The 25,760-nt window shown below is 42.5% G+C and overlaps 1 protein-coding gene, 1 non-coding gene and 1 pseudogene across 2 annotated transcripts in view; 1 reads left to right on the top strand and 2 right to left on the bottom strand.

Annotated features, from left to right (window-relative positions):
• Nucleotides 1-3,539: 3,539 nt before the first annotated feature.
• Nucleotides 3,540-14,786, top strand: LOC115149805 (transmembrane and coiled-coil domains protein 2-like; annotated as a pseudogene).
• Nucleotides 6,201-6,273, bottom strand: trnaf-gaa (transfer RNA phenylalanine (anticodon GAA)). Its single transcript has one exon. It is a non-coding gene; the product is annotated as a tRNA-Phe (tRNA).
• An 8,232-nt stretch (nt 14,787-23,018) lies between the features above and the next one.
• LOC115150541 (G-protein coupled receptor 22-like) overlaps nt 23,019-25,760 on the bottom strand; it is a 28,348-nt gene continuing 25,606 nt past the window's right edge. The window contains exon 2 of the mRNA XM_029693954.1: nt 23,019-25,257. Within this exon, the coding sequence (XP_029549814.1) occupies nt 23,407-25,131 (1,725 nt within the window). The 5' untranslated portion in view covers nt 25,132-25,257 and the 3' untranslated portion in view covers nt 23,019-23,406. The remainder of the gene's footprint in view (nt 25,258-25,760) is intronic.

Raw genomic sequence — 25,760 nt, 5'->3', positions numbered from 1 at the left:
AACAGCTGGTCAAACTAGAACCATGTAGGAGGATTTCAGAGCTTTAGTGGCAGATGGGACCGGAGAAATTCATGATCATCACTCACCACGTTAGGTCATCAGACGCTCCAAAAAAATATGTCTCTGCAGGGCGGCGCACGATTGGCCCAGCGTCCTCCGGGTTAGGGTTTCGCCAGGGTAAGCCGTCATTGTAATTAAGAATTTGTTCTTAACTGACTTGCCTAGTTAAATAAAAAAATATTTTAAAAAACAATGCTAGCTAGCTTGCTAGCTAAGTTTTTTTCCTCGTTAGACCTGTGTTTACAATGTATCCAATTTCAGTTTGTTTAGTTGTTGGTTTAGCATTCTGTAACTTTGTAGCAAGTGCGGTCTGCATGTGTAGGCCCATATTGCTTCATGATTGCAAGGTGTCCCAATATCTTCCCAACTGTCCCGATATCTTTTCCATCTGTCTGTTATCTGGTTTTATACCATGGAATTGTTGAATACTTGTTTCTGATTGGCTTGAAGGGCATTCTAGAGCATGCATTATTTCTCTATAATACACAGTATATTTGCACGTAGAATTCATTCTTACATGTTCTATGTTTGAGCAAAAGTCGAATTGAAAACATTACTGTCATTGTTGAATTCAATGTTCATAATGGCAAGCTAGGACTGATGGTTTGGTTAGCTAAACTAGCAAGTTTGTTTGTTTGGTTACCACAGCAACTACAGTAGGTATCTAGTAAACTTGCTAGCTACTTCAGTGGATGTTGAACACATTTCTAACAGCAAATTAACACATTTATACCGGTAATTGTGTTGAATTATTTCCATGTTAGAAAAGGGAAAATCACCTCGGGGCCCTACGCGTTCTCTGGAAAATAATGCAACGGTAGCCGTCTTGGAACACACCTTCCACGTCGTTCATTATTTTCCATAAAATGCATGGACCCTCGCTGTGATTATCCCTTACTTAATGTCCATTCTAGAATGCCCTTCTAGCAAATAAGAAACGAGTATTCCACAATGCGCTGGTATAAATGATTGATAAAGTAACGTTATGGTTACATTTCATTTGCTCTGTTAAACCTACCCTTTTGAATGACTTTGATAGCAACAGTAAATTTATTTCGTTTTTAAGTGGAGCTCTCTCAAAAATGATTCTCACGATAGCTCATTGGTAATAGTCAGTGACAAATATCAAAGCAGGGCTGGGCTTGGTTAAACCCTGGATGGGGATAGCTGTGGCTATAGATCAACTCTGCAGTAGGAGGTGCTGCCCAGCCTATTGTTATTTTTCTGATAGTGGATGTAATGTTGACGATCTAATTTTGTTTCAAAGGTACAAATTGAACATATTTTATACAAGGTTTGTCTAAGTTTAACATTTGTTATCATGATGACATAATCCTGTGTTTAAAATGTCACCATCAAAACAACAGTTTATGTTGATGACTTTTTGCAAATGCAGTGTATTTTACACATAGATTCCACATTACAATACCTTGGCAAATTGCATTGAAAACGTTAATTCAACCAGTTTGTGCCCTGTGGGTAGGCTCTAGTTTGAAAGTAAAGAGGTGGAATGTCTAGAGTATGGTATAGGAGATACATCACAGAGGTTTTGTGTGCATGGCTGTGTGTGCCTATTTCTTCCTCTCTCTCCTGTCTAGGAACCATTTGACCTCCAGAAACCACTCCAACAGCGAACCAGTAGTTGCCTCTTAGCTCAGCAAACCCTCTTAGGTGACAGCCATCCTGTTTCCTCTCCTACTCAAGTACAAGGGTGGTTTACAGCACGTGGCTTGTTTAGCCTCGCTTGTAGAATCGGGTCTACGCAAGTTCATTCTACCAGATCTATGATAGAGGAAGTGTATTAAGATATAGAGGGGGTTTATGAGGAAGTGGGCCTATTTGGGGCTTCTGCTGAAGGAAATGAGAGGTTCATCCGGTCCCCCTACCCGCTTCTACTCAGACCATTGTGTGACATTTAAATCTACTCATCTCTGAACATCTCTACACTGACATTTAACAAATGGCTCTGTGGGCATGTAAATACAGGGAGATTCTGAGAGTACATGATTCAACAGAAGACAGTATCTCTGATCAATCCTCCACGGAGCAATACAAAGGGTATACAGTAAGGGCAGGTCAGGCCAGCTGTGTGTGAGCTATTATCCTTGCTTACCAGGCTTATTATAAGACCCACAGGACAGACTAGAAAAGCCATTTCTACTGTTAGTGCTGAGTGACTGTGGATAAGTGTAAATGTACACACTGCTTCAGTGACACCGAATTTACATCTGTGCTGATGAGGCCTCATCTACCCCTTCTATCTCAGCCCTTTCACATTCAAAGCATCATAGCATTAGACTATCCCCTCTCCATGCCCACAGCAGGCTGCTGGCATTACTAGTTGTTCTGATGATGGTGGTAGGAGTTAAACACTGGAGTTGTACAGTACAGTCTAACTACTGTAAACACCACCTCTATAGGAGGAGTTATTGGCCAAACAAATGTTACATGAAGTGCTTTGGGAATCTAAACACCTGTGGATAAAGGACCCCCAGCTGAGTCATCATGCTACTGTACCTCTCCTAGAACCGAATGCTAACAGGTCTTCACATCATCAACTGGGCCCTTCAATAGTCTTGTATAATACATAGGGCATGTACACTAACAATCAATTCAAGAGAAAGTCTGTGCGTGAGAAACAGAAGACCAGTACTTTATCCTTCCAGCACAAACAAACCCTACCCAAATCAAATCAAATTGTATTAGTCACATAGACATGGTTATGTGTTTGTGACCAAACCCTACTCTGCAATAAAGATTAAATGGACAGATATGACTGGTCAGTATTTGTGTTTGTGCCTTGGGAAATCACTCAAAAACCAGGAGGGATGCAGGATCTGGTCTTAAAGGCCCAGTGCAGTCAAAATGATGTTTTACCTGTGTTTTATTTCATATTGTTATTTCAGTCTTCTGTGATGTATATAAAGTGTAATATTGGGATGAAATATAAAAATGTAATATATCTGACATGGTACTTCTTTTTTTAAGCCCATAACCATGTGTGTGAAGTGTATACTTTTGTTTCAAAGTAGATTTGTTTAAGACTACAAATAATCCCTCTGTGTGACCCTGATTTAGCCCACTGCAATAAAAGGTTAAAACATGATCTGTGTTATTTCCTGATAGTTGCTGGTTGAAAATACAATATATACAGGTTCTTCTAATCAGCAGGTTTGCATGGATGGGAGTTTCTGCTTTCCATAGTGACATCACCGTGTGGTAAATTGGTTAATAAACCAATAACAAATAGATTCCAAACCTCTCTGTTTTCACTTTTCCCCTCCCCATCAGACCACTCCCAGACAATTATTGCTTGAGAATTATGTTTTTGCTAGAAAGCTATTGTTATAATGGCAATCTATTACAGCAAGGTACTTAATTGTTACCTAGAAATGATTTGATATTGATATAAAAATGGCTGCATTGGGCCTTTAAGGAACAGGAACAACTGCAGCTAACAGAGTAACAGTTTTAAACACATGACCGTGACCGTGGAGATCAACATTGACACTGCCAGCAGGTGCTCTCAGGTCAGAGATCATAGGTGAGAGGGTAAGGAGCAGGATGTTCAGTTGCTTAGAACCGCATGTACTGTACACATACTGAGAGGAATAGCAGGCGGTTTGAAACTTGGAATGAAAAAGTCTGGACAGTGAAAAATTGTGTGTTACGTGTTTGGGGAAGATGCCAACTTGAGACTTTCACAACCGTGGTGTTGGACAGTGGTGGAGACTGTTACATAATAAGACCCCAGTTGTTGGAGGACACAGACATGGAGTCAGGCTTTGCTTGGGTTATAACGAATATGGAAATTGTACAGCCAGCCAGAGTGATTTTAAAGTAGAGCAACGAATCATCACAGTCCACACTAACAGAACACACACATCATATGATCTAAGCCTACATCTAACTATGCCCACAAGCGCATTCACAGACATTAAAAAACATGGATAATCTCTCTCTCTCTCTCTCACTCTCTCTCTCACACACACACAAGCTACAGCATTTTCCTGGAAGAGCAGCACATGTACATCCATACTGACACACTGACATAGACACAGCTATCTTTCTTCAGTATGTGTGTCTGTCTGATATGTATGGTTCTACCCGCTCCATCTCTGTCACTAAAGAGACGGTATAGAGAGAGTGCTTTAGGCCTGCACACGTGGCTGACTAACTGCTGGCAGCTCTTTCAAGACTTTATGGTTTTAACACCAACATATGCAGGGTAAAGGGGTCATGCAAATGTACTTAAGACTTTGGAAATGACCGACAAAGGTTGGGAAGACAAAACTAAACTAAGTAAAGTTAAACAAATAAACAGGCCCAACCCACTGGGCACATATTGGTTGAATCAATGTTGTTTCCACTTCATTTCAATGAAATTACGTTGAACCAATGTGGAATAGACGTCTGTACCCAGTGGGAAAGCACTTTGTGTTGTTTAGTGGTTAACTTATTCACAGAAAGATCTGAGTGAGTGTGTGTGTGTAGGTGTGTGTGTGTGTGTAGGTGTGTGTGTGTGTGTGTGTGTGTGTGTGTGTGTGTGTGTGTGTGTGTGTGTGTGTGTGTGTGTGTGTGTGTGTGTGTGAGAGAGAGAGACAGAATATCAGAGGTAAGTGGACATAGACACAATGGAGAGATGATCCAAAGTGATTCAGCTAAATCTCACAATAAGAGTGAATACACAAAACTCACACACTGACAGACACTAGCATATTAACCCTCTCTAACACAATGAGAAGGTATAGAGGGTACAATCAAACCATGAAAGGCAAATATTTACGTAGGCCTACACTCAAATGTGGCACAAGAGATGGACAAAAAATAAGGTAATCTAATATCCACTCATATTGCTCTGCTCCCACAAATAATTGTTTATGAAGATGTTCAACCAACACTGTCAGGTACAACCATCAACACAACCACACTCAAAATGACACTCCCCCACAGTAGACTACACACACTACAGTATACACTGAGGACAACACGAAGGCCAAGAAAGTGTGAGAAGTGGAAGAGACAGTGTGTATGTGTGTGTGTGTCTGTGAAAGAGAGAGTCTGAACCCAGTGCCCCCTAGAATTGACAGGTGAGACACGATGGGTGACATTGTGTGTGTGTGTGTGTGTGTGTGTGTGTGTGTGTGTGTGTGTGTGTGTGTGTGTGTGTGTGTGTGTGTGTGTGTGTGTGTGTGTGTGTGTGTGTGTTTGCATGCGTTATGAGAAACTGCCAACCTACAATCGTAAATTATTCATAAGTTAACCTGTTGTAAGTAGGCGTAATATGAGTGTCTTCAAACGTGTGCATAATATAAAGTCAGTATGCTGTATAGGAAGGGGATATCTTACACTCAGAATTGAATATCAGAGGAGAGATCTGTGGGAGATATTGCAACTGGGCTGGGTTGTCCATTCACAACCTATTATAAACACTTTTTTTGTTACTGGAATGTTCCTGCCCATGTTACAATGGTGCTTCAAATGGCCATGAAAATAAAACCCATATTAAACTGTCATCATCTGGGTTTAGTAATAAGAACCCAAGAGAGAAGGGGTCAAGCTACTTTACTTTGTTCTGTTTGTTCCAAACTGCTGTAATCTGTTTAACTCCAACCTCCTTTGATCTATTTTGTCGTAATAAAATAATGTTTTACTGTATTTGTGAGTACCGTCTGCTCTGTTGTATTGTAAAGCATGAATATCAGACTGCTGAACCCTCCTGTGAGTAAAGAGATGGAATGGTCTGGTATTACACAGGCCACAGTCAAAGAGCAGCCCGAGTGGAAACTAAGAGTACAGTCAATTAATAGGTCAACATCGCCCCCTGCTGAAATTCTGTAACATCATTATTGAGGCTGCTTTATTGACAGTAGCCTACAGAAATTACAAGCGTATTTTTGCTGGATTCATTACATGATAGAATGGCAACGTTATTACATCATGGATTCAGGTACTAGGGTTGATCGAAAGTCCTACCAAATTAGCACCATTAGTTTACAATAACCTTAATTCTTTAAGAAGGGCTAAATTAAAAACATGCTCAAAAACATAAACCGAGGTGTACACAGCGCAGCTGTCGCGGTTTCCGAGTAGTAAGAACAATGAAGAAAGCAAGGCAAAAAAAGGAAATTCCCTACAGCTGCCGAAACCCGGGATCGAACCAGGGACATTTAGATCTTCAGTCTAACGCTCTCCCAACTGAGCTATTTCGGCGCTCTGAAATTACACTCCAATGTACATCTTTGACTATACAACATGTAAAACGAAGAACGCTATGGTATTGCTACAGGATGCTGCTCAATGTCCAACAAAAACATGGTTGTTCAGGGCAAGGAAGGACACTAGTATATAATACAACTGCTATCGGCTTGGACAACGGTGAATCAAGGACATTTCTGCCGTGCGCTAGCAAGAGGCTACCAAGATTTGCCATTCCCAGCCAACCAGAGACGGCACCGGTAGCAAGAAACGAACACCAAGAATTGTCCAATGACAACAGAGCTGTGGAATTGGCCAATGGAGATAGAGCTGAGGCCGGACCTAGAAGAGGAGCGTCTTTTAGGTAATTCGTCACTAATCTCTCTCTCCCATGAAAAATAATTAATCTAAATGTGAAATCTTATGTTTATTTGACTCTGATGATAAAGAAATAGAAAATATTCCTCTAAAGGACTGTGTTAAATATTTAGATATCTGTCAAAAAACCACTTTGTCAGACAACATTTGAATTTCTCTCCTAAAATTAAGAAAACCAAAAATATATTTAATAATTGGCTACAAAGAGATCTTTCTATACTTGGGATAGTACTTCTGTCCAAGGCAGAGGGACTGGCTCGTTTTGTTTACCCCTCATTATCTTTATGTGTAAATCCTGCTACTTGTAAAGCGATCAATAAGAAAAATAAGTCTCACAAACTAAAAAAGTCAGTCCTTTCTAACAAAAGAGAAGGCTCTGGGTCTGGAAGTGTTGGATTTTGTTGACATAAATAACACTTTCAATATAAACTGGTTGAAAAGATGTTTGATCAATACTGATTCAATATGGTATTTCTTTCCAAATAATGTGTTTAATAAGTCGGGAGGTCTTCAATTTTTACTGAAATGCAATTATATTCCTGAAAGATTACCTGCTAAATTGTCTAGGTTTCACCAACAAGCTTTAATGGCCTGGAAAATATGTTTCCTGCACAATTCTTCCCAACGAAAGCTATTTTGTGGAATAATTCAGACAAAACTGTAAGGAATAAATCATTGTTCTACCCCAGCTGGCATGAGAGGAATATTGACTTTGTTCTTGATGTTTTTGACAACAAGGGTAATATTCTCACATATGAACAATTTATAACATTGAAAGAGTTTCCAATACCTTCCAGAGAGTTTATTTCTGTGATCAAAGCTGTTCCCAGTAGTCTAACTATACTAATGAAAACTCATCTTAGGTTTGGTAATGATCACAAAGTTTATCCAGAACTCAGATGGAAGGCGTGGGCTTACTTGAGAGATCTTGTTGTAATAAATATATAAGACAAATTCTTCCTTCACAAAACCAATTTACATCGAGAGGAACGTTTTTCTGGAACATGCTTATTCCTGACATTGTCTGGAAAATGCATGGTTAAGGCCTTGCAAATATTGTATACCAAACAAAGTGAAGGAAGTGCACTTCAAAATTTTACATAAGATATATCCATGTAATTCTATGATATCCAAATTTGTGGCTATTGAGGATATCTGCGTTTTCTGTGGAAAATAAGGTGAGAATCGGTCTCACTTGTTCTTTGAATGTAAATTTGTGTCAGAATTTTTGGAAAACCTTGCAAATACTTATTTACCCATGTTTTTGACATCAAATCAAATCAAATCAAATGTATTTGTCACATACACATGGTTAGCAGGTGTTAATGCAAGTGTAGTGAAATGCTTGTGCTCCTAGTTCCGACCCTGCAGTAATATCTAACAAGTAATCTAACAATTTCACAACAACTACCTTGTACACACAAGTGTAAAGGAATGAATCCGAATATGTACATAAAAATATATAAATGAGTGATGGCCGAACGGCATAGGCAAGATGCAGTAGATGGTAAAGAGTACAGTATATACATATGAGATGAGCAATGTAGGGTATGAAAACATTATATAAAGTGGCATTGTTTAAAGTGGCTAGTGATACATTACATCAAGATGGCAAGATGCAGTAGATGGTATAGCGTACAGTATATACATATGAGATGAGCAATGTAGGGTATGAGAACATTATATAAAGTGGCATTTTATACCATGGCTATAATTTAACACATTTGCCACTAGAAATGTTTTCATTTTTTGGTAGAAATGTGTTCAACATCCACTGAAGTAGCTAGCAAGTTTACTAGATAGCTACAGTAGTTGCCTTGGTAATCAAACAAACAGACTTGCTAGTTTAGCTAACCAAACCATCAGTCCTAGCTTGCTATTATGTAAATCGAATTCAACAATACCAATACTGTTTTCAATTTGACTTTTGCATTCAAAAGTAGCTCAAACAAAACATGCAAAAATGAACTATAGCCATTGAATTCTACCATGCAAATATGCCATGCATTATAGGGTAATAATGCACGCTCTAGAATGTATTATTTGTATTATAGAATGAATTATAAACTGGGTGATTCAAAACCTGAATGCTGACTGGCTGACAGCCATGGTATATCAGACAGTATACCATGGGTATGACAAAACATTTATTTTTACTGCTCTAATTAAGTTGGTAACCAGTTTATAATACCATTAAGACACCTCGGGGGTTTGTGATGTATGGTCACATACACGTGTTTAGCAGATGTTATTGTGGGTGTAGCGAAATGCTTGTGCTTCTAGCTCCGACAGTGCAGTAATATCTAATAAGTAATATCTAGCAATTTCACAACATATACCCAATACACGCAAATCTAAGTAAGGAATGGAATAAAGAATATATATATATATATATATATATATATATATATATATATATATACGAGCGATGTCAGAGCGGCATGGACTAAGATATAGTAGAATAATATAGAATAAAGTATATACATATGAGATGAGTAACGCAAGATGTGTAAACATGATTAAAGTGACTAGGATACAGTAGAGTAGTATAGAATGCAGTATATACTTACAGTTGAAGTCGGAAGTTTACATACACCTTAGCCAAATACATTTAATAAACTAAGTTTTTCACAATTCCTGACATTTAGTCCTATTAAAAATTCCCTGTCTTAGGTCCATTAGGATCACCACTTTATTTTAAGAATGTGAAATGTCAGAATAATAGTAGAGAGAATTATTTATTTCAGCTTTTATTTTTTTCATCACATTCCCAGTGGGTAAGAAGTTTACATACACTCAATTAGTATTTGGTAGTATTGCCTTTAAATTGTTTAACTTGGGTCAAACGTTTCAATTATTTGGGTGAATTTTGGCCCATTCCTCCTGACAGAGCTGGTGTAACTGAGTCAGGTTTGTAGGCCTCCTTGATCGCACACACTTTTTCAGTTCTGCCCACAAATATTCTATGGGATTGAGGTCAGGGCTTTGTGATGGTCACTCCAATACCTTGACTTTGTTGTCCTTAAGCCTTTTTGTAACAACTTTGAAAGTATGCTTGGTGTCATTGGCCATTTGGAAGACCCATTTGCCACCAAGCTTTAACTTCCTGACTGATGTCTTGAGATGTTGCTTCAATATATACATATAATTTTCTTTCCTCATGATGTCATCTATTTTGTGAAGTGCACCAGTCCCTCCTGCAGCAAAGCACCCCTGCAACATGATCCTGCCACCCCTCGTGATTCACGGTTGGGATGGTGTTCTTCGGCTTGCAAGCCTCCCCCTTTTTCCTCCAAACATAACGATAGTCATTATGGCCAAACAGTTCTATTTTTGTTTCATCAGACCAGAGGACATTTCTCCAAAAAGTACGATCTTTGTCCCCATGTGCAGTTGCAAACCGTAGTCTAACTTTTTTATGGCAGTTTTGGAGCAGTGTCTTCTTCCTTGCTGAGCGGCCTTTCAGGTTATGTTGATATAGGACTCATTTTACTGTGGATATAGATACTTTTGTACCTGTTTCCTCCAGCATCTTCACAAGGTCCTTTGCTGTTGTTCTGGGATTGATTTGCACTTTTCGCACCAAAGTACGTTCATCTCTAGGAGACAGAACGCGTCTCCTTCCTGAGCTGTATGACAGCTGCGTGGTCCCATGGTGTTAATACTTGCGTACTATTGTTTGTACAGATGAATGTGGTACCTTCAGGTGTTTGGAAATTGCTCCCAAGGATGAACCAGACTTGTGGAGGTCCACAATTATTGTTGATGAGTTCTTGGCTGATATCTTTTGTTTTTCCCATGATGTCAAGCAAAGAGGCACTGAGTTTAAAGGTAGGCCTTGAAATACATCCACAAGTACACCTCCAATTGACTCAAATGATGTCAATTAGCCTATCAGAAGCTTCTAAAGTCATGACATAATTTTCTGGAATTTTACAAGCTGTTTAAAGGCACAAGCAACTTAGTGTATGTAAACTTCTGACCCACTGGAATTGTGATACAATGAATTTTAAGTGCAATAATCTGTCTGTAAACAATCGTTGGAAAAATTACTTGTGTCATGCACAAAGTAGATGTCCTAACCAACTTGCCAAAACTATAGTTTGTTAACAAGAATTTTGTTGAGTGGTTGAAAAACAAGTTTTAATGAATCCAACCTAAGTGTATGTAAACTTCCGACTTGAACTGTATGAGATGAGTAATGCAAGATATGTAAACATTATCAAAGTGACCAGTGTTCCATTACTTAAAGTGGCCAGTGATTTCTGGTCTATGTCTATAGAAAGCAGCCTCTAATGTGCTAGTGGTGGCTGTTTAACAGTCTGATGGCCTTGAGATAGAAGCTGTTTTTCAGTTTCTCGGTCCCAGCTTTGATGCACCTATACTGACCTCACCTTCTGGATGATAGAGGGTTTAAAACAACAATGAGTGTTGTTACATGCGCACAATAATGTGTTTATTGTGGATAGTCTTATTAATGTAATAGTTTGTTTAAAACCTTTACATGCTTTGCATGAAAAGTGATTTCTCTAATAATCCTGTTTACATGGACACATCAGAAATCAGACTACCTGATGACGCTGATAAATGCACAAAATCGGCAATCAAAATGATGGTTCTACCATTTTTGGGAAGCATATTTCATTCTGAGTTTGGACATGTAAAGTTTGTATGTGAAAACTACTTCTAAGACACACATTCAGTTGTTCTGAAAACACTTCACTCGCGCTAAAAGAAGGAAACTCACTCGGATGGTTCTAGCACATGTGCAGATCAAATACACCGCTGGATCGCCGATTAAGGTGATTACATGTCCTAATCATTTGAAAGATAGCTCAGAAAACCAGGTGTTTTAATCGGCGTATGCTTACTTCGATTTGGACCTTGAGCTGTTTAACATACTCAATGTTGTACAGAGCCATGTATTTAAAGAGTTGGGCCAATGCAGTTTCTGCATTATGGTGTATTTACTTAACTCTTCAACATTCTATGGCAGCCACACTACTGTAGCTCTCCATTAACATTACATGGGGATTATTTAAAAAATACTGTAAAACTGAATGTCTATGAGCATTGTGATGCATTTACATGACACTACAACATTTTATGGTAGCCATGTTATGTCCCTATTAACATTAAATGGGGATTATTTCAACAATGCTATGTAAATATTTAAAAATGTTATGTAACTGAATGTCTATACATTCAAAAAGCTGTCCTAACTCTCTGGCTTTGATGTTGTTCAGTCCTGTGTCATAATCAGTGTAATTACCAGATACATTCTATTCCATAAAAGGAAAATCCTGTAACCTGGTGATGTCATAAGTGGTCTACAAAACAATTTGAAGCTATGACAATTTGAACTATGCAGTTATGGGTCCCTCATTTATTTATCTTTTCTTTAAAGGTAAGACAGTTGTACTCATATTTTCCCAAAATCAACCGGATACTTCATTCGTTGAAATTAGCATTGAACAGAAGGGAAATCTATTAATTGATAGTACAGATTTTTGTCCATATAATTATGATTAGAATCAATGCACTGTACATCATGATTTCTTAGTTAAGTAGTTTATGCACTGTTAAAATGATATTTATACACATCGTCCTGTTGAAAGGCAGCTCTGTCAGGAGCCTACTGTATATGAGCCATGCTGAAGATCTGAGACTGGGGGCTGGGGGCTAGGGGCTGGGGGCTAGGGGCTGGGGGCTGGGGGCTAGGGGCTGGGGGCTAGGGGCTGGGGGCTAGGGGCTGGGGGCTAGGGGCTGGGGGCTGGGGGTTGGGCGAGGATAAAATCACCACATCTGTCATTGTGATGGGTTTTTTGCTTTAAAGAGATATTTTACCGTCTAATACAGCCCTCGCATAAATTATGCTCACTCCACTCTCTTTGCCTGCACTCTATCACGCCTGCCTCCCCACCGCTGGCCCTTTTAGCTGGATTAGAGCGAGGTGACAATGTTGGGCCTGCCCTCCTCAGCCAGCCATGGCGCCTCTGACGCCTCTCACATCAGCATAGATGGGGCAGGGGCTGTGGCAGAGGTGGGAGCTGTGGCCAGAGGGGCTGAAGGATCAGTGGTTGTCGAGGCCCAACGGACACACACTGCTCTGGAGCAGCTGCAGCAGAAGATCTTGAAGATCACTGAGCAGATTCGCATAGAACAGGAGGCACGAGATGACAACGTGGCTGAGTACTTCAAGCTGGCCCACAATGCCAACAGGCATCAGGCTTTCCGTATCAGACAGGTGTTTGAGAAGAAGAACCAGAAGTCTGCACAGACCATCATTCACCTGCACAAGAAGCTAGAGCATTACTGCAAGAAGTTGAAGGAGCTACAGCAGGTGTGCGTGTGTGTGTGTGTGTGTGTGTGTGTGTATGTGTGTGTGTGTGTGTGTGTGTGTGTGTGTGTGTGCGTGTGCGCGTGCGCGTGTGTGTGCGCGTGCGCGTGTGAGAGAGAGAGAGGACCTCCATGTCTCAGTGGTCTTCTTTTGAGTTGACACTGTTTCCCCCTTTCACATTACCTCCTTCTCCTTATAGCATGGTCTAGGCCAGCAGCATAAGGATGTGCTGGTGGACATGCAGCAGGGGCTAAAGGATGTAGGGGCCAACGTACGAGCAGGGATCAGTGGCTTTAGTGGAGGTGTGGTGGAGGGGGTCAAAGGAGGGGTGTCAGAACTCACCCATACTGCTGTGGTATCTAAGCCAACAGAGTTGATCCGCAACAAATTTGACAGCACAGACACCATAGAGGGCGCTGTAGAGGGGCATTCAGACGACGCACCCCTGAGTGGCAGCTTCACCTTGGCCTCCAGCCCCAAGTACAGCAGTGATGACGAGTGCTCCAGTGACGGCAGTGATGACGAGTGCTCCGGGGCCGGGGGACAAGAGGGGATGTTAGGGCTGGGGCCGGCCAGGCTGGATGGGCACCACCATCACAGTTCCTGGGACGCCCAGCTGGTAGGCCTGCAGGAGATCAAGGCCAGCCAGGCCCACATGGAGGACGCCATCGAGGACATGAAGAGTCAGCTGCATAGTGACTACTCCTACATGAACCAGTGCCTGCAGGAGGAGAGATACAGGTATGAGCGACTGGAAGAGCAGCTGAATGAGCTGACAGAGCTGCACCAGAAGGAGATGTCCAACCTGAAACATGAGCTGGCCAGCATGGAGGAGAAAGTGGCCTACCAGTCTGATGAGATAACCCAAGACTCTCAGGTAAAGAGGCAGACACTGTGTATAAGCAGCTGTGTAGTGGAGGGTAAACACATGTAAATGCATTTTATTCACCTTTTTTATTTTGAATATTTACCCACCTTTTACAGAAAAATGCAATGAAAGTTTAGGGAGCATTACTTTACCCACTGCGAACTACGATCAGCGGTTACCAACCTTTTTTTTTTTTACCACTACAGCACTAAGATATAAGATGTACTGAAACACACTGACGTACCACACACCTCTGCAGCTCCCGCAAGGCAACATTTTAGAGGTTGGGTCCCCCCTGTCCAGAAAGCAAATGAACATGTCATACATTTTTAGAATGACAGGAAATTAGCTATAAAACTGCAAAATGTTCTCTCAGCCTCGTGGCAAAATATGTAGAATAGCAGGAAATTAGCTTTAAAAATTCTAAATTCTCTCAGCCTTATTGCAAAATATGTAGAATAGCATGAGATTAGCTATAAAACTGCTCATCTTTCTCACAGCCTCATGGCAAAATGGGCTCCTCGAGTATGAGTGCAGAAACAGAGCCTATACTGTAGTACTTCTGAAGCTGTTGGAACTTTATGTTTGCTGTGTTTGTATTTGTACATAATGTACATATTATGTTATATGTGTGTGTTTGTACAGGAGGCGGTGGAGTCATGCCTGACCCGCATCACTAAGTTGGAGCTGCAGCAGCAGCAGCAGGTGGTGCAGTTGGAGGGTGTGGAGAACGCCAAAGCCCGCGCCCTGCTGGGCAAACTCATCAACATCATCCTGGCTGTCATGGCCGTAGTGCTGGTGTTCGTCTCCACCCCAGCCAACTTCATCACTCCGCTCATAAAGACCCAAGATCGGGGGGCCTCCACCATCCTACTGGCTCTTTTTCTGTTCGTCCTTTGGAAGCACTGGGACTTCCTGGTGCTCTAGCTACTGCCAGGCTGAGCCATCCACAGGCCAACACCTACACGCATTGTTTAAACTTGACCTACCACCTATAAGATATAAATAAATCTTAATACACATGTGGCTGAGAAGATAAGCTTTAAAAAAAATACATATTTTTCAACACAAATTGTACCCGCATTTAATCCAAATATTTTTAAACAATATACAGAATATAAAATGTTTTTTTCATCTCATTAAATTGGTAAAATTACCTCCCCAGTAACAAATGTAGGCCAATGAAAGCCTACACTGCTGCCTGCAACATTGAACCACTCCAGAATGCCTGACTCATTATTCTGATGTTGCAGGCAGCTAATAATTTTTTTGTAATCAATTCAATTCAGCACTTAATCAGATCCACGAGGAGCCTAATGAATAATTCAGTGTCGTCCTCTGAGAACCTCCTGGGGTCAAAGACAAACGCTTTTCTGACAGGCAGCTAGCTAGCTGCGTCACACAACCGCCACACTGCTGCACACCTCAGCAAGAATAGAATCTGAACTTAATAGTTGCCTACCCTACAGTAGCTTGCTTGAACTTGGAGACTGAGAAATTAGACTATAGGCTGCCGCAGTGCAATATACTGTATATGATATCTAGAGGTGGTTGTGGTTTCAATACTATGGGCTAGTGTGGAACACAGTTGTGTAAATCTGTTCTTTGATTGTGGGTGTAAGTTGGGTGTAAATAAAAAATCAATAGGCCTACAAAGCAAGCCTAGGTGGAATTGGCCTGTCTGACCTACTTTTCTAGGCTACATGCTCTCCACAGGCAAATTCTAATGAAAATGGCCTGGCTGACAGTCTACCTTTCTAGTTTTTCCCACAGCATGTGGTCGGTGCATGCGTAGGAGCATTGCCATGGCGAGGCTATACGCTGTTACAGGCGAGAGCTGCGGTAGTTGTGGGGGTGGTGGTTTAGCTCACAGATGCATCACTATGCATCTACATCCTCATCCAGTGTTGACTCTAACCATAAGTGTTTATTCTATCTCTAAATTCATTAAAGGCCCAGTGCACTCAAAAACGTGATTTTTCTGTGTTTTATATACACTGATGTTGAGTTGCACTCTACAAGGTGTCGAAAGCGTTCCACAGGAATGCTGGCCTATGTTGACGCCAATGCTTCCCACAGTTGTGTCAAATTGGCTGGATGTCCTTTGAGTGGCGGAACATTCTTGATACACACAGGATACAGTTGAGCGTGAAAAACCCAGCAGCGTTGCAGTTCTTAACACAAACCGGTGCGCCTGGCACTTACTACCATACCCCGTTCAAAGGCACTTACATTTTTTGTCTTGCTCATTCACACTCTGAATGGCACACATACACAATCCATGTCTCAATTTTCTCAAGGCTTAAAAATCCTTTAACCTGTCTCCTCCCCTTCATCTACACTGATTGAAGTGGATTTAACAAGTGACATCAATAAGGGATCATTGCTTCCACCTGGATTCCCCTGGTAGTCTATGTCATGGAAATAGTGTTCTTAATGTTTTGTATACTCAGTGTATGTTTCTTCAGTATGAGGTTGGAATAATACTGTGAAATTGTGAACATTATGATAATGCCCTTTTGGTATAAGAGCGGTTTGAAAATAAATTTCAATCTGTTTAGGTTGGATGGAATTTTGGCCTGCCTGCTGACATAATCAAGTAGTAAATTAGTTAATAGACCAATTAGAAAGATAGTCCCAAACCTCTCTGCCAATAACAGCTAGTTTTCACTTTTCCACTCCCCACTGAGACCACTCTCAGATAGTCCTAGCAAAATCCTTGCTTGAGAAATTGCTCTTTGCTAAGAAGCAATTTTTGTATATTTTTGACCATTTTAATTGAAAACATTCACAGTAAGGTACTTAATTGTTACCCAGAAATGATTTGATATTGAGATGAAAATGGCTGCATTGGACCTTTAAAGTAGAGACTTGCGTTTCTAATGGAGGGGGCTATGCAGTGCTTTCTCTCTGTTACTCACTGTGTCCTGTTCCTCTCTCTCCCTCTGTCCTCCTCTCTCCCTCCCCTCCAGTCTTCCTGCCTTTCCCACTAATCCCACTTTCCCCTCCTATTTTCTCTTTCTTCGCATCTGTGCTCCCCACTCCTCCCTCTCTCTCTCTCTCTCTCTCTCTCTTTCTCTCTCTCTCTTTCTCTCCTGCTTCTATTCTTGCCAGTCTCTCTCTCTTTTTCTTTCTCTCTCTCACTCTAACACACACTCTCTCTACTGTTTTTCTCCCTCCCTTTCTACCTCTCCCATTTCTCTCTCCCCCAAGGTTACTTTCATTCCTATACAGGCACTGCAGAGTTTTTCCCTTTGTTCTGGAAGGCATAAGAGATGAGAGAGATGAGGAACAAAGACTAAGGGGGGAAAGAGAAGGAAAGGGAGGAGATGAAGGACAGAGTTAGGTATAGAGAAGGGAACTAATGGGATTAACAGAGGGGTAAAAATCTATATTGTTATTTGTCACGTAACCATATCAGTATGGTGCACACACATGCACACCCACACACATACAAAACAACAACATACTGGACGTTAACAATCTGGCTTAATAAGGTTTAGGAGGGTGTTAAGAGGAGAGGTGAGTTGGAGTGTATAGTAGTGGAAGGTGTCGGTAGAGGACAAGTTTACCTGAATACACCAGCATTCATTTTCATTAGCTTCCTATTGTCACAGCATTGTAGAGAGGGAGGAAGGGATAACATATTTTTATTAAAGAAAAGCAGAGTGGCTGCAGTCAGCAGTAAATACTGTAAGAATCTGGGACAGAGATGCTAAATTTAGGGATCAGAGAAAGAAGAGGGAGTGGGGTAGCAGGGGATGAAGAATGGAGTAGGGTTATTGTATGATAACATTTATGCCATCTATATGGATCTATGATCTCTGTGGTAACTTCTTTCTGCACAGGGTGAACTTTAAATTACATTATGCAAAGGAATTGTATTGCCCTCTCAGGAATTCTGTCTTATTTACATTGGTCTCATCCCCCACACCAGCCTTTAGATGCTGTAACACCCTGTGGAGATTGGGCCTGGGTGGTCAGGTTACTGTAAACTTGGTATAGTTTGATTGGTTAATGGTGGTTGGTTTTGGTTTGAAAAAGTTACATTTCCAAATGTTATAAATGTAATGAAATTATAACCTTTATTGAGTCTCTTAACCTGTAGCCTGTCCATGGATGAAGGTTGTATAATCAATTCTAATTTCCTAGGCTTCTAGGCATTCTCTATGATCATGCTTTGTCTTGTAAGTAAACCTTAGGATCTATATGCCTAGAATTATGCTTAGTTAATGTCAGTATTGCTTTGTAACTTAAGTTTTATGTCTTGTATGTGTATCCATTCATTTTACAAAGTTATTAAATAATACTTGCTTTGATATTCACTTCCTTGATATTAGTCAGCCATACCCATAGTACTTGATTGAACATGGTTTTACTGTAATATTTAACGGAGTCAGAGGGCATAGGCCCACCCATGGCTGCACCCCTGCTCAGCCATGTGAAATCCATAAATTGGGGGCTAGTTTATTTATTTAAATTGACTGAATTCCTTTTATGAACTGTAACTCAGTCAAATGTTTGAAATTGTTGCATGTTGCGTACATCTTTTTGTTCAGTGTATATGTCTTTGCAAGGAAAGTCAAACTCTCCACAAGGATGGAGATAAACCAACGTGTCGACCATTTTCCCCCCTCCACACAGCAGGACTCCCTCATCACGACACTGTGAGCCTGACTCACGTCTGCTACATTAGCCTGCACAAAACATTGGTGACGAACCTAGCAAAAGTTGGGGCCTTAATCAGACACATCATTTATACTTTCACAGCACAATCTGATTTGACTAAATGTTATGCTGTTTTCAAATGAAACAAAATACCTTGCTCTTGTTAAATCTTTTAGAATGGGTTTGTTTGTTTGAGCATGTAGAGTGGTGTTACATTGGTAATCAATTACGTTTTTCTTTGTGTGTCGAACTCATTGCAATATTAATAGAAATTGAATGTCAATAACTTGTTCATGATTAATATTTTTTGCCCCATGTTGTCAAATTGGAAGAACCACTTTTCACAGAGTGCTGTCATAAATTTTAATCAACTAGATGAAAATTGTAACTGAGATTGGTCTTAAAGGAAATGACATCAACAGTCAATTAAATATATTCATACTGACTGCCATTAGGTCCTATAAGAGCTCTTCACACTAATCATCAAACAACACCAATCCTGAACGCTCAGAGCCCCAGTCAACGCTAACTGGGAATCATTTAAGATACTCTTTGAAGAGTTAGGATTTCAGACATTTTCAGAAGATGGGCAGGGACTCTGTTGGCCTAGCTTCAAGGGAAGCTGGTTCCACAATTGGGGTGCCAGGACACAGAAAGCTTTGACTGGGCTGAGCGAGTTGATCCCCCGTAGGGGTGAGATGGCCAAGAGACTAGAAGTGGTCTCGGGTTGAAATGTAGGGTTTGAGCATAGCTTGAAGGTAGGGAGGGGCAGTTCCTCTTGCTGTTCTGTTAACCACCATGGTCTTGTAGTGGGTGCGAGCCTCGACTGGAAGCCAGTGGTGTGCGTATGAGCGGGGTGACATGGGAGAACTTGGGAAGGTTGAACACCAGGTGGGCTGTGGCATTCTGGATAGGTTGCAGGGGTTTGATGGTAGTCTAGACAGGAGATTCCAATAGCTGTGCAGAGTTGATTGACAGGAAGACAGGTGCATGATGGGACTGGAAGTGCTCTCTCTCCCACACACACTCAAGCTCCTCCCTCTATCTCTCTGTAAGCTACTCACTATGTAAATGAGAAAGCATGCGTGCATGTTGGCATGTGCACGTGGCAGCTCAGGAGCAGTGCTGAGTGAGAGTGTGTGCTACAGGGACAACCTAATAACTCTTTATGAACCCTTTTTTCTAATAGTGTGCGGTTAAAAAGGATAAACTGTTCTATCGGATAGGAGACAGTTGTTGAGAGTGTGTGAATATAGTCCAATGTGTATATTTGTAAGGAATCATTTCAGGGAATTTAAGTCAGAAAAATGTACTCTTGAAACACTTACATGGTCCCTTCAAACAAATGATTGGCACAAAAGCTTACAGTAAATAGTCAATTTCTTTAATACAGACTTTGTTCTTTTCTAATAAGAAATACAATACAATAACACAATATAAATAATATACAATACTATCATATCTCTATATACATGACCATAAATGTACAGTACACATATACAGAAACACAAATACATTTAGATGTTTCATCTCTTCCACGTGTGTCTTCTCACCCTCTCACTTACCACGACTGATATTATGGCCAACAGATGACTGCTGCAACCCAAAACACTACTTCCTCTCAAACCCCTAAGAGCTAGATATTAAAGTATTTACATCCCTGATCATGTACATATATATAAATACACAGGAATCCATTCCTTCCGTCTGGCACCAAAGCGAAGAAAGAGGGAACAAGGGGAGAGAAAAATGACCTATACTATAGTACCCAACAAACAACCCTGAAAAAACTCCTTCACACTTGAGAGCCATACATAGTCTACCCAAACTGTTGATCATATGTAGTCTACCTGCATGGCAATAACTAAGCTAATACCTATCAGAATAAGTGAATGAGGGCTGGTGCAAGGGTGTAACTGATGTTCAACATGCTTCAGGGGGAGATTGATATAAATCCCTGAGGAGGAGGGAGACACAGATAGAAAACAACCCCCAAGAGCTGCTCCAGGACCTGTTTATCTTTGGGGCCTGGGGTGGTTCACAGTGGTGTTCCACTCTGCTGACTTGTCCCATTGATAAACAGTTGTGAGGGTTACCAAATATTGCCCTTTGATTCCTAAAAGTCCTCTATAAAATGGATGTTTCACTAGTAAATGAACACCATGCTCTAATCACATGGTTACAGTTCTACATGGTTTGGAGGTTATCTTCGCAGGTATCATGTCAGGTGCTCCACCCATATCGCCATGGCAACAGGGCATTGCAATCAATCAACAGGTGAAGTCCTTCCCTCTTCTGTAGTCTAGCCCATGAGAACAAGCATGAGAACAATCCCACAATGCTATGTTCACATCCTCAGGGAGGTCGAAGATGATCTATTATATTGATAAGATAGTCGAGTGACCGCTCTCACGTGCCAAGATGCCACGTGCGTCCACTTATATCAGTGAATTCTTAACAACCTAACCACTACGAAACTTTAATACGATCAAATAAGCCTCATGTAGCAAATTAGCAATTACATTTTTTGTTGACAAAATTTGACACTCTCTCATTGACCTCAATACAAAAATTCCTCACTTCGTAGTCTTTGTAGTCTGAATAGATTTTTCTCACTTTGCCTTTTCCTCTCTGGGGAGGCTCAGCCACTGTTGACGCTTTATTGCACATGATCACACACACACACACACACACACACACACACACACACACACACACACACACACACACACACACACACACACACACACACACACACACACACACACACACACACACACACACACACACACACACACACACACACACACCATTCTTGTAAACACAATACACATACAGTAAAACATTCAGAACCATGGGAATCAATTAGGAACTGAATTAAGGCATGACTAATCAAATTATAAAATGTCACTGGATATTGACTCTCACTGAGTTCTGTGTGCAGGTAGATATTGTGTGCTTACTTGCTCTGTGAACGACTACAGGTTGATCAATGTGCATACATGTATGCAGGGGCGAAAATCTGATATCAACTTTGGAGGGGACAATTACATGAAATTTTCTCAAGAGCAATTCCTGAGGGGGACACCAAAAGTAGTGCTGTAACACATAGCCTACATTGTAATATGGTAAATGTATATTGAGGAACCAAAGAAATAAGGTGTTTGCCGTACTCCTAACTACTGGTACCCAAAACTACACAACTAATCACAACAGCAATACCATTGCCTTTAACATATCTTAGTTCAGTCACCAGTTTAAGTTGAGAGTGGGGGTATCCATGGCATTTTCCAATTATGTTCCTATTTTACAAGTGAAAAAAATTGAGAACCTTTCATAATGTTGCCAAACAAAGACTCAACAAACTTACCTGAGACTCCCTGTCTCTGCCAGTCTGTCCCTGCATATCTGTCCCCAACTCTGCTGTCTGTGTACCATCTGTTGCCTGCTCTGCCTAATGACATCATTGTGAAACATTTCCATTAGAATTTCATTTCTTTCTTATGAACATTTTATTAACTAGTCTTTGAGATATTAGGCTACTAGGGTTCTTACTTTGCGTTTTGGTGTACTGAAAAATACTCTGATGTCCGTCTTTTATTTTTCTGCCATTTTTCTACCTGGCTGGCTGGCTACACACACACACAGTGTGTAGGTTATTTACAGTAGGAGATGGGCTTCTATCATCTTATCTTTTATTATTCTATTTGGGCTTCGATCTAAAAGGTAGCTAGCAAATGTGAAACGGATTAAAATGACAAGAGTTGACAGCTGTATGAGTTCACCATTTACACAACATATGCTGCAACCTTTTGTAATTTTAATAGTTTGTTTCATATTGGCTGGCTTCCAACAATAGCTGAATTTGCAAAGCTAGCGAGCACCAATTCCGTTTCAGTGGTGTTTGCTATAATCTTTGCTACCCGGGTTAAATAAAGGTGAAATAAAATAAATAAATAAAAGTTCCCTTGCGACAATTTAGCTTTTGCAACGAGACCATTAAATATATTTAAGACAATGGTAGAAGAGAGTGTAGTTCTGTTCAGTTTGGACTCCAGTTTATCGCTAACCTTATCACAGGGACTTTGAAGCACTAACTTACATCATCTGCATGCTGATCTTGGAATAAATTGACGATAGCAAAGATTCCATCTTTGACGAGGCCACATAAATGGAATAGGTACTAGCTAGCTTAATAGTTAATATTTGCACGCTAGCTCTGCATATTCAGCTAGTGTGTGTGCGCGATTGACTGGATTAACCTCACGTCAGTTACGTTCATTGAGTGCCATTCAGACAGTGGATACGACCCCTCTGTTACCTTGCCAACTAAGGAACTGGCAGTGGATCAAACCATTGTGAGGCAAAGGGTGGGGGGGTCGCGATCTTTTGAAACTTAAAAACGCGCTATTAAGTGTCTATAATCAGCACAATTGCTTTCATTGCGTATAATTATTAATATTATTTAAATTACATAGTTATGTTTCAGTGATATATTGGGGGGGACAAATCATATTTTTCCCAGGATGCGGGGGTCGTGTGTCCCCCGTCCCCCCCGGGATTTCCGCCCCTGCATGTATGGATTGTGTGGATTGTTGCTGTTTACCTGTACTGGAATGTATCTAAAGTAACTAAGGTTGTGGCAGAGCAGGTGATGTCACATATTGCTTGGTAGCTTGGTGTTGCCATGGAGACGGAGCAGGCATCTTGCCTGGGGGAATAATGAGGAGCTGTGTATATCACAGAGCAGGTCTGATATTAATTAGAGCTCTGGGCTCACCTGCCATCATCACACCTGGATGGAGGGAGGAGCTAATGATGTCTCCTGACCTTTGTCAACTATCACATGTACGCATACACACAGACAGACACACACACAGACACACACACCCTCTCATTCTCTCACAGCCACTGTCAGACAGTTACTGGTGGCGTCACTGCCCTCCAGTCGAGGCTTGCGTCCCTTCCTCTGTCCTCCCCCCTCCACCCAGGAGTTGTGAATAACAGTTCCCCCGCTGGGTGCTGGGTCCACCTGCAGCAGGGACACCACCCTCTTCTTGACACGAGTCTTCAGCGCTTTACGCAGCTTCTGTCTGGTGAAGGCATAGAGCAGCGGGTGGAAGATGGTGGTGCCATATGCCATGGCCAGGAAGCAGAGCCTCACACGTACCAGGCTGTCATTGGGGCCCAGGCACAGGATCAACACGTTGACCATGGACAGAGGAGCCCAGCAGCCCAGGAAGGTGGAGATTATGATAAGGGACATCTTGAAGACTCTCCGCTGGCGTTCCCGCCGGTCTCGGTGACGCCTCACGGCCCGCCTCAAGGCGATGATGGCTGACACAGAGGCCTGGACACCTGGGCGGTCTGCCGCCACCGGCGGGGGGGAGATGGCGTCAGTGGAGGTAGGGGCCTGGGGGGCAGGGGTCGCTGGGGTGGTGGCGATGGGGGTGGTGGCGGTGGTGTTGGTGACCCCCGTGGCCCCGCTGTCAGAGATGACCAGAGGCATAGAGGAGAAGGCTGGGGGGGAGGTGGGGGTGGGAGATGGAATGAGGGGCGGGTGGGTGAGGTGCTGGTTCTGGCTGGAGGAACCTCCCCCCTCTGTGGCCAGACTCAGCCCCTTCCTCCTTCGTCTCCGCCTGCGGATCCTGCAGCCTGAGTCCTTATTGGAGGCCCGTGGGCCCCTCTTGATGTGGGTGCCAATGCGGATGTTGAGGGCCTGCAGGATGCGGTAGTATGTGAACAGCATGACAATGACGGCGATGAAGAAGCAGGGCACTTGCAGCAGAAGGTGGTAGTACATGGCCAGCCCTGTGTGGTAGCCCTGCCCCCCTACACACAGCAGTGTCCGGTTCTGCCACACTGGCGGCAGGTGGTGGGAATAGTAGGGAGTAGAGGGGGAGGAGGTTGTGAGGGTCAGCCCAGTAGGGTTTAGCCGAGTGGGGGTCAGCCCAGTAGGGGTCTCAGGGTCAGATTCTGGGCCAGAGGTTAGATCCCCCATGTCCATCTCCCCCCCTCCTCTTCCTACCTCGCTGTCTTCCACCTCCGCCCCCGAGAAGAAGAAGTCCCCCTCCAGGAAGGGCAGGAAGAAGACGGCCAGTGACATGGCCCAGACAGCGGTCAGGAGGAGTGCAGCTCGCCGCGGGGTCAACAGCCGTGTGGCTGGCCGGACAGAGATGTCGTAGCGGTCCAGGCTGATGACCAGCACATTAATGGCCGTGGCCACACTGGTGAAGGTGACGCAGGCCTCATGGAAGCAGCACAGAGTAGCCAGGCTGCCCCCGCCACTACCGTCTGCTGGGAGCAGGATGACCGCCACAGTCAGCGGCAGACACAGCACACACACCAGGATGTCCAGCACGTGCAGGCTGACCGTGACCATGTTGCTGACCGAGTCGACCAGGTTGGACTGGGCGCAGTAGAGCACCAGCACGGTCAGGTTGCTGCTGAATCCCAGCACCAGCTCCAGCATCAGCACACTGGTGAGGGACACCTGAAAGCCCAGGGGTAAGGGGGGGCTCCAGCCCTCCTCAGGCCCCGGTGAGTCCCCTCCCACCAGAAGCCCCGGCCCCTGCCCATCGCTAGTCTCCAGAAGGTTGCTGTAGCCCTCGGTCTCCATGGACACCGCGGCACTCGTTCACGCATAGCAATGGCCACGCCAGCCCATTTCCCGTCCTCTCCCTTTCTCTTGGCTATGACGGGACCCCGATGAGGGTGATTGAGTGGTGTGCAGCTCTCGGAAATTCTGTGGCGAGAGAGGGAGAGGGAATAGCTCAGTTTAGCTAGTATAGCCACATTCAAATATAGCACATCCTAAGTCTCCAACAACAAATGTGTGACAAACATGTTATTTTTCATGAAATAGGGTGCAGCTATGAGGAGAAACAACAGTAACAGTGTGATCAGTTTTCTTGGCAGCTGACTGTATAGACTAGGCTAGAGTTATGATGGATGATCAGAGCTGCGACAACGACATGTGTCATGGAGGCAGTGGAAATAGTCCTGGGGGTGGGAGTACTTTCCTCTCTCCGAGGGTGGCACGGAGTTAATAGGTGTGTGTGTGTGTGTGTGCTGTGCATGTGTGTGTGTGTGTGTGTGTGCTGTGCAGTGAGGGGTGAACAGATGGAGGTAACACAAACAGCCCACAGCTTTTAAACAAGCCATCAGGGAGATACTGGCCTACAGAACTCCCTACCTTCTGTATTGTTCTGCCTGGCTGTATCCCTGCACCAGTAAGGAGCTGCATAT

The sequence above is a fragment of the Salmo trutta genome, chromosome 16 (genome assembly GCF_901001165.1).
Source record: "Salmo trutta chromosome 16, fSalTru1.1, whole genome shotgun sequence".
Lineage (NCBI taxonomy): Eukaryota > Metazoa > Chordata > Actinopteri > Salmoniformes > Salmonidae > Salmo > Salmo trutta.
The sequence above is the reverse complement of the archived record's forward strand: the minus strand, read 5'-3'. Positions and strand labels throughout refer to the sequence as shown.